We start from the raw sequence: 16,000 nt of genomic DNA, 5'->3' as shown, positions 1-16,000 counted from the left end.
CTTGAATATATGCTTAAGTAGGGCACTATGTCAACTTTTATTTTGCAAATAGTGAAGCAAAAAGTTTTCTTGATAATACATTCATGAAATTACTATTAGCGTATTTTTTAGGTATAATGCTCTGGCCCTTTTTTCCTGTTTTGAGACAAGGTCTCACTGTATAGCCCTGGCTGGCTGCAGCTCATTATAATCTAGGCTAGCCTCAAACTCACTGCAGTCTACCTGTCTGTGGCTTCCAAGTGCTGAGATTAAAGTTATATGCTACCATACACAACAGGGCTCTACTTTTGTAGATAAAAACTCACAAAGAAACAACTTAAAATGATAGAATTTATTTTAATATGATATATGTATTCACAAATACTATTTTAAAAATAAGCATGTAAATGATAATTATAAAACATAAATCAGCCCTAATTTGATATTATCAGAGAAGACAGCAAATACAGAAGTCAGTCTAGCATTGTTGCATTTGCCTTTTAAAGTCAGAAGGAACACTTAGCACATTATAGTTATCCATTTTCAGTTTCTTGTTACCATGAATGCCCCTCTTGTAACTTATATTCAGATCATTAAAATGTCTTAATAGTTATTAAAGTACTATTGAGTCACCTAAACTGAGTAATCTAAAAATATTAGCCTAAATTAAAACCCTGAGGAATTAAAATCTTTTTACACAATAGTTTTGGTTAAGTGCAATTCTGCTCCATACGGACTACTTAATTTTAAGGTCATATTTGGTAAGGCATAGGGAAAATAAGATTTACAACAGTAACAATCTAAACTATCTTTAGTTTCTTGCTACAAAATGGTTTTATTTTCCTAAGAAGTAGTTTTTGCATGTCATGCTGGACCCCTTTACCCATCTGCTGGCTTATCAGCTTTACCCTCAGTAGTTAAAATTTGTGCACCAAGCTGAACTGCTGTAACAACAGTGGTTCAGGCTTACTGTCACCAAGAAACTACATGTTGGAGAGTTCATGTCCATGCTCAACCATGGCCTGCACAAATTGCTTGAAGACTCGATCCATGTAAGTGCATTGCCTAGGCCAGATTCCCTCCAGAAAACCAATGTGCCCTCCATAGGATGTAAGGACCAAAGCCACATTAGGGTTTTGCTTAGCAGTTTCTATTGGGATAGCTTGAAGAATTGAAGCAGTAAAGGCAAGAGGAAACAAAAAGAGAGGGGAGGAGAGGGAGAGAAGGGAAAAGACAGGGAAATGGGGTGGGGGAAAGGGGAGAGAGGGAGAGAGATCATTAACATTTTTTGTTAGGAAAAGAATACTTTATCATTTCTAATCAGTAAAAATTTTAAACAAATACTTGTAATGTGTATGGCTAACTGCAATGAGTTTGACTAATTTATACTAATTTATACAACCATCTATATTCTTATAACAAGTCATATTTATAGTCTTGTGCTAGATCGTTATGTTTAAAAGAATCAATTCAAGATTTTATAAAATCTAAAAACACAGGTTGTTTCTTGGGCTGCTGGGATGGCTTGACTACCAAGGTGCTTCTGCAGAGCCTGATAACCTGAGTTTTATCTTTGGGACAAACATGGTATAGAGACAGAAGTACCTCTGACGATTCTGTATAATTTTGATAAATCTATTCTGTATAATTTTGATAAATCCATTCTGTATAATTTTAATATAACTTTACATAAATTTAAATTTATGTAAAGTTATATTAAAATGTAAAGATGATTGGTACCTTTATAAAGGACTTAAAATTCCAAATGTAATATACATATAAAAAGCAGACATGTAAAGATAGCAAAAATAAAAAGAAATAAAACTCTGGTCAGTGGTGCTGCGTATTTACCCGTCTGTTGCTGAGACATGTAAGTCTAGATGCTCACCTTTTCTATCTTTCTGATTTTCTGTTTACACTCAACAGAATATAAAGCATTATTGGCAAACAGCTGAAGTGATTTATAACCCACTCTAACAGCAGTGACTGTGTATTCTCCAGCAAGTCTACTTCTAGAAGAAGTTTTAAGGGCAGGAATTAAAGTCATTTTCTTTTTCTCCCAGGCTTTAAACTTCAGACTGTGGGAGAAAAAGTGTGTGTGTGTGTGTGTGTACGCACGTGCTCTCACCCCCTCCCCAGACAAACTAAGGGTCTCATGAATGCTCAGCCTAAGCCCTCCCACTGAGTTTCACCCTGGAACTCTCAGTTTCTAACCCTGATTGCTACAGTCTCGTCAGAACAAAAGGCTTATCCATACTGCAGTCATGTGAACTGTAGGCCACCTGTTTCTTCAGCCTGCAGACAATTGTCCACTATGTGGTAACACTATTTTAAGGGCCTGGGGAAAACATAGGAAATAATGAATTTACCCTATTTACCCTATCGGGTTAAATGTTGGGAAACTTGTTTGTAGCAGAGGCAGCAAAGTATAAAAATGGATGGAGAAATATCAGAACTTATCCAGTGAAGTTATGTGAGGCAACCACCTCGTAGACACTAAAGCAAGTTTCATTTTCTCATAACCAAAGGCTCAATGTGCCAGCTATTGAAAATTACCTCTGGTTAAATGAACGATGGGTGATTTAAAATACTGTATATGCTGGGATTTTCTACAAGGCTTGGGATCTGGGTAGCTTTGCTTTTTCAAGGTGACTGAACTCAGGGCCTCTCACATGCTGGGCAAGAATCCTACCCCCAAGCTCCATCCCAGCCCCAAATAAATGCTTTTAATTAAGTAGCTGGAGAAAATGTTTAAAGGATTTTTTTCTGAGGGACTGGAGAGATGAGTTGGTGGTTGAAAGCACTAGTTGATCTTCCAGAGGACCTGTGTTTGGTTCCCAGCTACCACATGGTAGCACACACCCATCTGTGGCTCCAGTTCCAAGAAATTTGACTTCCTCTTGTGGCCTCTGAGGCACTAGGCACAGACACACATGCAGGCAAAATGCCCCATACACAAAACAGCTTAAAAACTGATTGAAAAAAAGGTGTTTTTGAGCCAGACATGGTGGCTCACACTTGAAATACCAGAACATGGGAGGTTAAGGCAAAAGGATCAGAATTCCAGGCAAGCCTGAGCTGCACAATGGCATCCTGTGTTGACAACAACAAAAGCAATAACTGCCCTTAATAAAATGTCACCCAGAACACCTAGAGGCCAAGCCTACAGGACTCTTACTGTCAATAAGAGAACGTATGTGCTTATTGCTGGTTTTTGTGTTTTGTTTTTCGAGACAGGCTTTCTCTGTATAGCCCTGGCTGTCCTGGAACTCACTCTGTAGACCAGGCTGGCCTCGAACTCAGAAATCCGCCTGCCTCTGCCTCCCAAGTGCTGGGATTAAAGGCGTGTGCCACCACCGCCCAGCTTATTTTTTTTTTTAAAGTCAGGAGGCTTCTTTTTAAGATATATTCCCCCCTTCCCTTTTCCTGCTCAATCTGGCCCCGCTTGTTCCAGCCCAAAGGTTTTTATTTATTTATTATATGTAAGTACACTGTAGCTATCTTCAGACACCCCATAAGAGGGCATCAGATCTCATTACAAATGGTTGTGAGCCACCATGTGGTTGCTGGGATTTGAACTCATGACCTCCAGAAGAACAGTCAGTGCTCTTAACCACTGAGCCATCTCATTATGTATGTGTGGGACAGGATATGATCACATGAGTGAAGTGCCTGTGGAGGTCAGAAGATGGCCTTAGATCTGAAGCTAGAGGTGATTTCTTTTTCTTTTCTTTCTTTTTTTCTTTTTTTTTTTGAGACAGAGTTTCTCTGTATAGCTCTGGCTGTCCTGGAACTAACTCTGTAGACCAGGCTGGCCTCGAACTCAGAAATCCGCCTGCCTCTGCCTCCAAAGTGCTGGGATTAAAGACGTGCGCCACCACTGCCCGTAGAGGTGATTTCAAGTTGCCTGTGTGCTGGGAACTGAACATCAGTCCTCTGTAAGAACAATGCATGCTCTTAACCACTGAGCCATCTCTTCTACCCAACTGCTATTCTTGAATTAAAGACAGTATAAAAGTTAATCTTGGAATAATTTTCTTTCTTACAGCATCCAAGGGAAAAGACTAGACTTTTTCTTTAGAGATGAACATTTAGTCCAAATTTGCTTCCAGGATTAAAGTACTTAAGGACACTGTGTTTCTAGACTCTTTTCCAGGTTAAAGGGAAGAAAACTTCAAACTCATTTACTTTGGGTCTCCAGGAAGAAGAGGCAAACAATGACAGATTCTTCCCAGGCAAAAATGCTGGAGCATAATCTGTTGAAAAACTAGTATTTGAGAGTAATGAATGGTTGTATACACATGTGAACATATAAGATATCAGAGTTCTAACTGGGCTGAATCTGTGATAACAGACAGGACCCTGAGACACTTGGATATATTAGGAAAGACAAGCTTCTGTTAGCTTGCTCTATGTTTTGAGATAATGTCTTGCTAGCCCAAGCTAGCCCAGGCTGCTTTTCATCTTATCAAGCTAAGGCTGGCCCCAAGCTCTTTTCATCTTTTTGCCTCAGTGTCCCAAGTGCAGGGATTACAGGAATGTAGAACCATTCCAGGAAGCTTACAAAATCATAATGGAAGACATTATATGACCAGGCTTTTTTTTTTTTAAATCCTATTTCTTAAAAAACAAAACCAAACCAATATTTTAAAAGTTAAACCAGGAGCCAGGGAGATGAGTTGGCAGTTACTTGCTGCTCTCTCAGAGGATTCTGATTTAGCACCCAACGATCTGCAGCTCTGGCTCCAGGACATCTATCTTCGCCCAGCCTCTGTGGGCACCAACACACACTGCCATCTACTCACATAGATAAATACAGAAATAAAACTAACAAATGAGCCTTTGAAAAAGAAAGTTATTTTTTGCCAAAGTGTGTAGCCAGACGGCAGCCTCTTTTACCGTGGCTGGGTGAGAAAACATCGTCCGCAGCATTCAGGCACAGCACTGGGATCCCCACTGACTTCAGCCTGCGGTTGGGACTGGCATCAGTGTAGTAGTCATCAAGCGTGCGGTATCCAAACATGACCGAGGTGAACCGCTTATCAAACTCTCTGATTGACTTGGCCTGGAAAGCAAAACCAGACAGAATGGGCTCTTGGAGTCACAAGAGGAAATGAACAGATCAGGAAAACTCCATCTCACCTTCATGACCTGGTCCATGTCAATCTGTTCCACAAACATATGCTGGTGCCTGGAACAAAACAGATGTCAAAATGAAAACTTAACATCATCTCTACCTTAGTCATACCTGAAATATATAAAGCAGATAACTGTAAAGCCTGGCAAGGGGCACAAAGCTTATACTGAAATAGTAGTTCCTGGCCCAGTGAGGTCACTCAGTGGGTGAGGGAAGACACCTAATTAAGCCTGGTGACCTGAGTTCTGAGTCCATACGGTAGAAAAAGAATTTACTCACAGATTATTCTCCAGCCTCCACAGCATATGGCCTATCCAAAGGAAGTTAATAAAATATAATGAAAATATTTTGAGTTTACATAATTAGATATAGGAGTAGTAAGTACATTAACATTGATTTTCTTTTCTCTGTTTTTTTTGGTTTGGTTTGGTTTTCTTTTTTCTTTTTTTTTTGGTTTTTCGAGACAGGGTTTCTCTGTGTAGCCCTGGCTGTCCTGGAACTCACTCTGTAGACCAGGCTGGCCTCGAACTCAGAAATCCGCCTGCCTCTGCCTCCCAAGTGCTGGGATTACAGGAGAGCGCCACCACCGCCCGGCTTTAAATACTATTTTTAAACTAAGAAAGAATAAACTAGTTTCATAATAATAAAAATAACTTAGAGGTTGTCTTATAGCAAAGTATATCTATTCACTGCTGCTAAAAAGTCAGTATGTTCAAAAAAGGCTAAGTAAGTTATCTAAAGAAACTGCTTCTTTGTGTGCGTGTGTGTGTGTGTGTGTGTGTGTGTGTGTGTGTGTGTGATGCTATAGTGCACATGTTCCGGTTAGAGGACAACTTTGGTGTAGGTTTCCATTTTCCACCTTATTTGAGACAAGATCTCTTACTATCTGTCACTGTGTGCACCAGGCTATCCCTGTACTGTTTACCACTGCATACACCAGGCTAGACCTGTTTCTATCTCCCATCTTCCTAGGGAGCTGGGACACAGACTTATACCATGTGGGCTCTAGAGATTCAAATGACTTGTGTTCACAGCAAGTGTTTTACCTACTGAGCCATCTCCCCATCCCAGAAACTGCTTTTTCTTTTCTTTTCTTTTCTTTTCTTTTCTTTTCTTTTCTTTTCTTTCCTTTCCTTTCCTTTCCTTTCCTTTCCTTTCCTTTCCTTTCCCTTCCTTCCTTCCTTCCTTCCTTCCTTCCTTCCTTCCTTCCTTCCTTCCTTCCTTCCTTCCTTCCTTTCTTTCTTTCTTTTGGATATAAATTACAGGATATAATTACCAGAATATAAATTACAACTAATATTTTTGTAAACTTGTATTAAACATTGGTCACTTTTTCCTTCCTTCCATTTATTTTTTTGAGACAGCCCTAGCTGTCCTGAAACACATTCTATAGACTAGGCTGGCCTTGAAAAGCATGCACCACTATACCTGGTCCTGGTCACTTTTGTTGTTGTTGTTGTTTTGTTTTTTTGTTTTTGTTTTTTTTTTGAGACAGCGCTTCTCTGTGTGTAGCCCTGGCTGTCCTGGAACTCACTCTGTAGACCAGGCTAGCCTCGAACTCTCGAACTCAGAGATCCGCCTGCCTCTGCCTCCCAAGTGCTGGGATTAAAGGTGTGCACCACCACTGCCCGGCCCTGGTCACTTTTCTTTCGTGATCAATATATATCGGTCTAATAGCAGAGGTAGGAATTGCACGTAGGACATGGAACACAGTGCCCACATATCCTTAGGCCCTCAACTAATACATTAATTCAAATGATTCTTTACTTTTTCTTGCAACTATGCCTGTTTCAACGACCATGTCAGTGATAATAACCGTGGCTGTGATAAAGAATGACACGGTGATTCTTTAGTATTTTAGGAATATTTATAATCAATATTTGCAACTAAGCAAGTAGGTAAATCTAGTCTTAGATAACAATGTTCAGGATAATAGTTTTCATTAAATCACACACACACTTCATTAAATCATATACATATAAAGTATATATAAATACTTTTAAATATATTTATCAATTAATTTTAAAAGGTATCATAGGGCTAGGGTGGGGCTCAGTGATTGAGAATGTGCTTAGCATGTATGAGATCCTAGATTCAATCCTCAGCTTTGAACAAACAAGCAAATAGAATTAGTTATTACAAAAATATCAATAGAACCATCTGTATGCTCTGTGCCAATATGCTGAGTTCACTTTAGGAAGTGCACAGTTCCAGAAAAATGGATGCAAAGACATTATTATGGAAGCTATGACTATACAAATGAACTACATTCTTTTTTTCTTGTTTTGAATACATTTTCTTAAAATGGAAAACAATTATTTATTTGGTGTTCATATGTGTATGCCAGTGTGTGTGTAGTGGTTAAAGGTCTCCAAGAGGGTATGTGTTCTCTCCTTCCACCTGTGGGTCACAGGGATTGGAAGGTCATTAGGCTTGGTGTCAGGTACCGTCACCGCTGAGCCATCTCCCCAGCTTATAGTCTCTCATTTCTGAACACACCATGCTTGTAAGAACATGGGGCACTCTTTTGTTTGTTTTTTGAGGCAGATATGACGGTTTAAATAGGAATGGCTCCCCATAGACTCATGTGTTTGAAAGCTTGGCCCATAGGGACTGACATTATTAGGAGCTGTGGCCTTGGAGGAAGTGTGTCACTGTGGGTCTTTGAGGTCTTAGAAACTCAAGCTATGACCAGTGTGGCACACAGTCTCTCTTTCTGCTGTATGATGATACAGATGTAGAACTCAAGTCTTCCTCCAGCACCACATCTGCCTGTGTGCCACCATGCTTCCCACCATGATGATAGTGGACTAAACCTCCAGACTGTAGGCCAGTTCCAAAGAAATGTTTATAAGAGTTGCTGTGGTCATGGTGTCTCTTCACAGCAATAAAAATCCCACAACAAAGGGTCTATCTATGTAGCCTAAGCTGTCCTGGAGCTCACCTTTTAGACCAGGCTAGCTTTGAACTCAGAGATCTGCCCGCCTCTCTATCTCCTGAGTGCTGAGATCAAAGGGGTATGCCACCAGCCAAGCTGTATAGGATACTCTTAACAATTTACCTGAGAAAAAATTAGGTTTGGGAAAGATTAACAACCAGGAAATCTAAGGAAGCAGCCCAAATGTATCACCAAACACACTCCATGCTAATGTAGTTTTCAGAATAATTTAGACAGCAACCTTCAAAGAAGGGTGGAGGGGTGGGAGGGTAGGGGATTAGGGGTGGGTGGTGTGAAGGAGTGGGAGGGTAGGGGTTTGGGTCGGTGCATAGATATAGGTAAAAGGTAGCATTACTTTTATCTATATTTTTAACCTACAATTTTTGCTATGCATTCATAATTTGGAGAATATTTTGGTGTTGAGGTTTGGTTTTGCTGTCTATTGTAATGCCAGCCATTGGCATTGGTGTAGACCGCCAATACCTGTAGTCTACATGTAGACCTGAGTGATGTATGTGACCCTGCCCCCAAGTTATTTCCGATTAGTAAATAAAGGTGCCAATAGCCAATACCTGGGTAGAAGAGACATACATAGGGTTTAGGTTTCCTTGGCTTGGGGCCAGAGGAGAACCATTAGGGAGAGAAGGTGGAGAAGAAAGAGAAGCCGCCATGAGTTAGGTGAAACATAAAAACGTAGCCCTGAGGGCTGGCCAATTGGAGTTAAGAGCAGCCTAGAAACATAGTAAGTAATTACTCGGGGTTATTGACAGATAAATAGATTCTAACAGCATAGAGGGTAGGTATCTGCCCAACTCTTGTGCAGATTAAGTTATTGTAAATATAAAGGTTGGATATGTCTTTTATCCAGAAACTCAATATCAAAGGTGGGGTAGAAACCCCAGGTTGGGATTAAAAATGATTACAACATTTTGGTACAGAAATAAATGATATAAATAAATATACATATATACATAGTGCTATACTCTGTAATTTTATAGTGTTGGGTTATATAATCTAAAATGTTTGGTAACAGGTTTTAACTATGACTTACTTCTTAACTGAAGACTGGAGGCAAGTTGTCAAGTAGTAATTAAAAAGCAGCCAGTTCAGTGGCCTCTCCAGTGACTCTGAGCAAGCAAAAGTGTTCCAGCCAACTGAAAATGTTGCAGCCGCCATCAGAGGGGTCTTGGATCCAATTTTACCCAAGTAATTCAGAAGCAGCATTCTAAAAGAGGGAGAGACGGGACTGTGACTGGTTACATCTCTTAAGACACCTCCTTTCTAACCATGCATTTCATGAGAACAAGGCAGGAGCCAGTAAGTAATGAATGCAGGTAGTCCAGAGTGACCATGAACACTCGATAGGATAACCTTGAATACTTGACCCTCCTGCCCAGCCTGGGACCTTGTACCATCATCCATGACTACTGTTTTAAGTCTTGCACATTGGAGAGATTGCCTTTGTTCTTTTCTCATATTCATATTCTTAGAATGTTTACATGTATCTATCTGGGAGTGTGTACATGCCGCAGTGTGTGAATGGAGGTTAGAGGACAACTTGCCAGAAGTAGTCACTTTCCACCATGGGGTTCCAGGGGGTTAAACTCATACCATTAGACTTGGTGGCAGACATCTTTACTAAGAGACATGTCAGCCGGGCGGTGGTGGCGCACGCCTTTAATCCCAGCACTTGGGAGGCAGAGGCAGGCGGATTTCTGAGTTCGAGGCCAGCCTGGTCTACAGAGTGAGTTCCTGGACAGCCAGGACTACACAGAGAAACCCTGTCTCGAAAAACAAAAACAACAACAACAAAAAAAAAACAGAGAGAGAGAGAGAGAGAGAGAGAGAGAGAGAGAGAGAGAGAGAGAGAGAGAGAGATGTCATTTGCCCATGATCATATTTCTATTTTAAAGTACATTTTTTCCCTCCTTGAAACAGGATCTTGCATTCTACCACCCACCTATGCACCACGTACTTACTGACACTGCACTTGGCTGAACTATGAGACAGATCACATTTATTCCCCTGCATGTTTCTTCTTATGGTGAAGTAAATCAAATCATAAGAACAGGAAGACCCACCCCAAGTAGTTCTCTAATGTGGCTGCGTACTGGGATCACCTAGGCACTTTGTGAACTACTCCTGGTGTCTGGATCTCATGCACTGAGCTCCGGAGGTCACTGGTCTGTGCGGTCACCATGCACTCACCCATGCACTCGTGTCCCTCAGAGAGACTGAAGTCCTCTCCAGTCCAGGGTCAGACTTTCTAAGCTGTGGCAGTACACCGGCCTTAACTGGTTTTCACTTCCTTGTTATGTCCAGTTACATGCTTTCCTATGTTCCTTTTATTCAATTTTCTCAATTCTAGCCAAGTTCTATTTGAGTAAGAGGGACAAGAACTTAGTTGGAGCTCAACAGTTCCAACTATGAAGGATGATGCCATAACCTACTATAGCCTCTGTATGTAGTTTCTTCAACAAACTAGGTTCTGAAATAGGAGAAACAGCTAAAATACTCTATCATTATCTTTTGCAATTCAAATCCCTTACAAGGATAGGGAACTTTTATGAAAAGTAGACATCTATCTTTTGGAAATAATTTTAAAAATTTTTTTGAAAAAAATTTAAATTATATTATATGTATGTATATATACATACATGTACAGTCTATAGCAAGTTTGTGGAGGTCAGAGAACAATTTGAGGGAGTCAGTTCTCTCTTTCTACTATGTAGAATCCAGGATAAAACTCAGGCCATCATGCAGGCAGCAAGTGCCCTCACCTCCTGAGCTGTCTCAGGCTGGCTTGAAACTCCAGGAATGCTAGAATTACAGATGTGTTCCATCACACAGGACTTGAAAATGACCGTTTAGAATGACCGTGTGACTTGCATATAGTGTTATGGTCACTGAGCCATTTGAAGGACCCTTTCTGTCCTGGGAAGAGTTTACAGTAATGTTCTCTCTCATATGGTGACTTTACACTTCAGCTGGAGTCAGATAATGGACAGAGACTGGTAAAATCAGAACACTTGGAAAGGAGAAGAAAGACACTGAAATAGGCACAACTCCAAAAGGTTGTTATTTTACCTTGAAAGAAGGACCCCATTCTCTCACCAACTGGGGGAGGGGCACATGCTGGGGAAACAGCTAGATGGAGAAAGAACTCATGGACTAAATGGTTTAAACACCAAAGGACAGATTTTATTTGGCAACTGTATATCAAACTATAAAACTAAATAACACACAATGGGGGAGGTGCTCACTCTCTATCCTCAGGAAGTAATGCGAGCTTTGGGTACTTAGTTCTGGTGTGTGAGTGTTTTCTGACTTTACAGAAAGAGACAACTCTTGCACTCAGTTACCAACTGAAACATTAACAGACTTCCTTCTGTGATCTCCACTCCAAGAGGTGCTGTGATCTGAGACTGATGCACTTGCAGGCAAAGCAAGATCCCATCCCATCTGCCTGTTCCAGAATCTACTTAACCTATTGTCTAGGGACAGAGGCTTCATCATACACTGAGGTGAGAAGAACAGACGTTACACTAATTGTAGATCACAGCTGAAAGCTCAGAAGTGATTCAACTGACCTATTTATTATTTTGAGGTACCAGGAACTGAGCCTAGGTCCTCCCACATTCTAAGCACATGCTCGACTCATCTGAAATAACAATAAAATGATGACTGAGATTTAGGTAATAGGGAATGCAGGGGAGAAGTGGGTGATGCTGGCGAAACATACTAACCCACGAGCTGATAATTACTGAAGTTGCAGTAATGACTGCATGTATGTAGGGATACTCTTTAGTTTCATTTTATGTGTTTGGAATTTTCTTTTTATTTAAAAAGTATTTACCAGCCGGGCAGTGGTGGCACACGCTTTTAATCCCAGCACTTGGGACGCAGAGGCAGGCAGATTTCTGAGTTTGAGGCCAGCCTGGTCTACAGAGTGAGTTCCAGGACAGCCAGGGCTACACAAAGAAATCCTGTCTTGAAAAACCAAAAAAAAAAAAAAAAGAAAAAAAAAAGAAAAAAAAAGTATTTACCAACTCACTGGGAGAACAGAATCTGGTTCTAGAACTGCAGAATTTCTTTACTTAACTCAGTTCTGGCTCAAAGCCCACATTTGGCCCCAGGCATCAAGGCACTGGGTGACCCCAACCCACGGCTCACTGGGCATAAAACTCTTGCTCAACTATGCTTTTGTTGGTTGCATCTCTAAAAAAAAAGAAAGTGCACCCACTTGGGAATGTGTCACAGTGCTAGGCAACTAAAAGGGTTGATTCCTTCAAGTAATTTACAAGACATTAATATTCAGCTTGTTGGAAAAGCTAATCTAATGGTCAGACCCTGCCTGAGGTTTCAATGCTGGATGAATAGGCCTTTTCCAAGAGCTTCTGAATAGACAATTGGGACCTCTTTATGTAAGAAGCTAGCCTTGAAAAAAAAGTCATGAATTTATATGACTAAGGGAAAGAGTTCAGCCCCACTCTGTCTTTTCAGGCTCATGTGTGAGCTAAAGGAAAGAGTTGCTACATTGTGTCCATTAAACACGACTTGGGGATTCTGCTTGTTTCCACACTGTTCAGAGTTCTTCCTTTACTAGGTCAAGTTAGACCTTCCATGCTAATGTAAGAGATAGATTCTTTATCAGAATCTAAAAAGCTCTGGCTAGAGCCCATCTCAGAGTTTGTAGTTCATGGAGGCCTTCTATTGCCAACACACACCCTCTTAAGGTGTTCTGAATACTAAGATGGCAGATCCACCCAGAATATAAAGTTAAGAAAAATATTTTCTGCTTTAAATGTTGACTGGCTTTAAAAACATCTAAAAAGAAAAAGAGTGAATCACTTTTATGAATGTGTTTGCTTGCATGTTTGTCTTTGTACCATGTACATAAATGCCCATACAGTCCACAAGAGGGCACTAGAACCCCCTTGAACCAGAGTTGTAAATGGTTGTGAGTTGTCATCTGGGTGCTGAGAACTAAATCCCTATAAAAGCAGCAAGTGTTCTTGACTGTTAAGACACCTATTATCAAGCTCCCCAAATCAGCTTTTGAAATAAAGGCATATGGTCATTTAGCGTGCCTTAGTACCAGTAGTATAGAATAAAATACATTCTAGTATATTCTAGTGAAAGAGAGGTAAATAGCATTAATCTTACAGGATTTGGTGGGGGGTATATATATTAATTATATATTATATATATATATATAATATATAATTAATATATTAAGTCTATTTTTGATGATTTATTCTGCTGATAGGTTAAACAAAGATTTGCAAAAGAGAATTTTTCATTAGATAAAACTTTTTAGCCAGGCGGTGGCACACGCCTGTAATCCCAGCACTTGGGAGGCAGAGGCAGGTGGATTTCTGAGTTCGAGTCCAGCCTGGTCTACAGAGTGAGTTCCAGGACAGCCAGGGCTACACAGAGAAACCCTGTCTCGAAAAAAAAAAAAAAACTTTTAAAAAACAAAATACAATTGTTTGGGGCAGAGGTATGTGGCTCAGTGGTAAAGTGTTTGCCTAACATGCACTGATACTAGGTTCAATCCCCAACACTATAAAAAAATTAATTAATCAATTAAATTAAAAGGTAAGTTTGGATAATGGTAAAGAGGGGTCTAAAGGACTAGAAAATACTAAATAGCTTTAGATTTCCTTCAGCTCATTCTCCCTAAAACACACACATGCACACATGCACACATGCACACACATGCACACAATACAGTTAAACAGTTATTAATGTCAGACATTACTCAACTGTAAGTGTGGCAATTGATAGTTTATAGTTTCAAAAGGGGACCAGAGAAGCTACAGCATGACGCACTTGCTGCTTTCCCTGAGGATCTGAATCCGGTTCCCAGCACCCACAGCAGGCAGCTCACGACTGCCTGTAACTCTAGCTCCAGGGGATCTGATGCCACCTTCTGGCCTTCTCAGGCACTGTACACCCTGGCATGGCACACACATATGCAGGTACACAGACATACACATAAATAAAAATAAATCTTCAAAAAATTCCAAATAAATCCCAATGTAAGGGCAAATGCATAAACCATTTTAGCTTAGCACAGAACTTACAATGGAGAGTAAAAAAATTAAGTTTATTTCATCGCTCCCCAAGAAGGGCTCACTGTACCCTTTGCATCACAGAACCCAGGGAAATTCTAAAATTTGTCTGGGCTGGTTCCTTCCTGCCTTCCTTCAGGTACACATAAGAACTCAAGCATTCATAGTTAAGTGTTGAGCTGGCTTACAGTCCTCCCCAGCAATCCTGAGCAGTGGTCCCCTCTCAGGCATTATAGAAAGAAAACTCCTTACCCTCCCATTGACACGCCTGCTGCCAGAAAGGGGGCCACAGGGTACAGGCTGTGAACGTGGTGGATGACAGTCTCCAAGTCTTCAGTGTTGGCACAGCAGTAAGTCCGTGGTGTCTGGAAAAGAAGGGCATAATTGTTAAAATATTGGCAGACTGATTTGTACAGAATAGAAATGTTTAATTTAAAACAAGCAAAAAAATCACAAATACACAAAAACCTTTATTTGTACATATTATTAAGAGTATGTTACTATTTTCTAGTACACACATCTGCCACTTAAAATCAACATGATTTGGTGGCACTAAGAAAAAAAACTTTGAATGAACAAGGAAAACTGACATGAACAGGACAAACCTGGTCAGTACAAATACCTTCAATTAAAACAGATGCAAATATGCAATGTGTGATAGAAAATGTAGAGAATTACATTTTACACAAAAAATAATGTATGTTCCCTAAAAGGCAAAATAATTCATTATTAAAAAAAACAAACAAGCGCCGGGCAGTGGTGGCGCATGTCTTTAATCCCAGCACTTGGGAGGCAGAGGCAGGTGGATTTCTGAGTTCGAGGCCAGCCTGGTCTACAGAGTGAGTTCCAGGACAGCCAGGGCTACACAGAGAAACCCTGTCTCGAAAAACCAAAACAAACAAACAAACAGCAAGCAAGCAAAAAATATTTTTCAAATAGTGCTATAAAAAAGGTTAAATTGCTGAGTATGCTGGTGTACATGATTTTATTTTAAGTGATTTTTATTGCTCATATATGAAAGAGAATTTATACCACTAGAGCAGAGGTTGTAGACAACTCATATTTCCAATTGCGTGGGAGGGCTTTCTTAGGCTTACAGTAATGAGCCAATCAGTGAATTCTGCTCTTTATCAGAATCATTATCCCTTCCTTTCTGTTCCTCTCAAGATGCTTGTAGACAGTGACCGTTTTCTTAATCAAATGGTAGAGATCCTTAGGGAGATCAGGGGCAGGGCTTTCAGACTTAAGAATTCTCAAGATTTTATTACCAGTCGAAAAATGGACCTGTGCATGTGAGTTCCTCGGGATCACACCTAACTGGGAGAGAGTCAGGCCTTTCTTGGCCAGTTCATTGATCTGTTTCTTCATGTGGTCAGATGTCAACTTCAGGCTGACTGGGATGAGCCTTCCCTGGGAGTGTGCATATGACCCATGATGGCAGAAGTCTGGCAGCAAAGAGAGAACCTGTGACGAACATTTGTCATCCTAGCACGTGGAAGGCACAGTGAGTGGATCTGAGTTCCTGGGCTGTATGGCTGGGCTGCATATAGTAAGACTGTCTTAGAGGCAAAAAAAGACAGGCTAAACTATGGCTAGTTTCTCTCCAGGGAACTGTTCCTCCACCCTGAGTGCTGTCTGCCCAACAAAGAAGTGAGGGTTCCAGGAGCTGCCTTTATCTGGGCAGGGCAGTATAAAATCTGACTTATTAGCTATTTTCTATTATGTTACTGCATCCATTTAGTCTCGGCTCTGCTACACTGCAATAAATGCTTAAAATATTAAATTATGGTAAGCGTATTATGCCTCAATATATAACACAGTTAAAACAAATAGTTTCCATGTGAAATTCATCAACAGAGGTATTGTTTA

The 16,000-nt window shown here is 40.4% G+C and overlaps 1 protein-coding gene across 1 annotated transcript in view; it reads right to left on the bottom strand.

Moving 5' to 3' along the window:
* Positions 1 to 316: 316 nt before the first annotated feature.
* Abhd3 (abhydrolase domain containing 3) overlaps positions 317 to 16,000 on the bottom strand; it is a 41,196-nt gene continuing 25,512 nt past the window's right edge. Inside the window, exons 5-9 of the mRNA XM_028759507.1 lie at positions 14,384 to 14,496; positions 9,106 to 9,279; positions 5,122 to 5,170; positions 4,879 to 5,044; positions 317 to 1,141 (exon numbers count right to left, since the gene is read on the bottom strand). Coding sequence (XP_028615340.1) covers positions 963 to 1,141; positions 4,879 to 5,044; positions 5,122 to 5,170; positions 9,106 to 9,279; positions 14,384 to 14,496 — 681 coding nt within the window. The 3' untranslated portion in view covers positions 317 to 962. The remainder of the gene's footprint in view (positions 1,142 to 4,878; positions 5,045 to 5,121; positions 5,171 to 9,105; positions 9,280 to 14,383; positions 14,497 to 16,000) is intronic.

Source organism: Grammomys surdaster, unplaced genomic scaffold, assembly GCF_004785775.1.
Source record: "Grammomys surdaster isolate TR1022 unplaced genomic scaffold, NIH_TR_1.0 126298, whole genome shotgun sequence".
Classification (NCBI taxonomy): Eukaryota; Metazoa; Chordata; class Mammalia; order Rodentia; family Muridae; genus Grammomys; species Grammomys surdaster.
The sequence above is the reverse complement of the archived record's forward strand: the minus strand, read 5'-3'. Positions and strand labels throughout refer to the sequence as shown.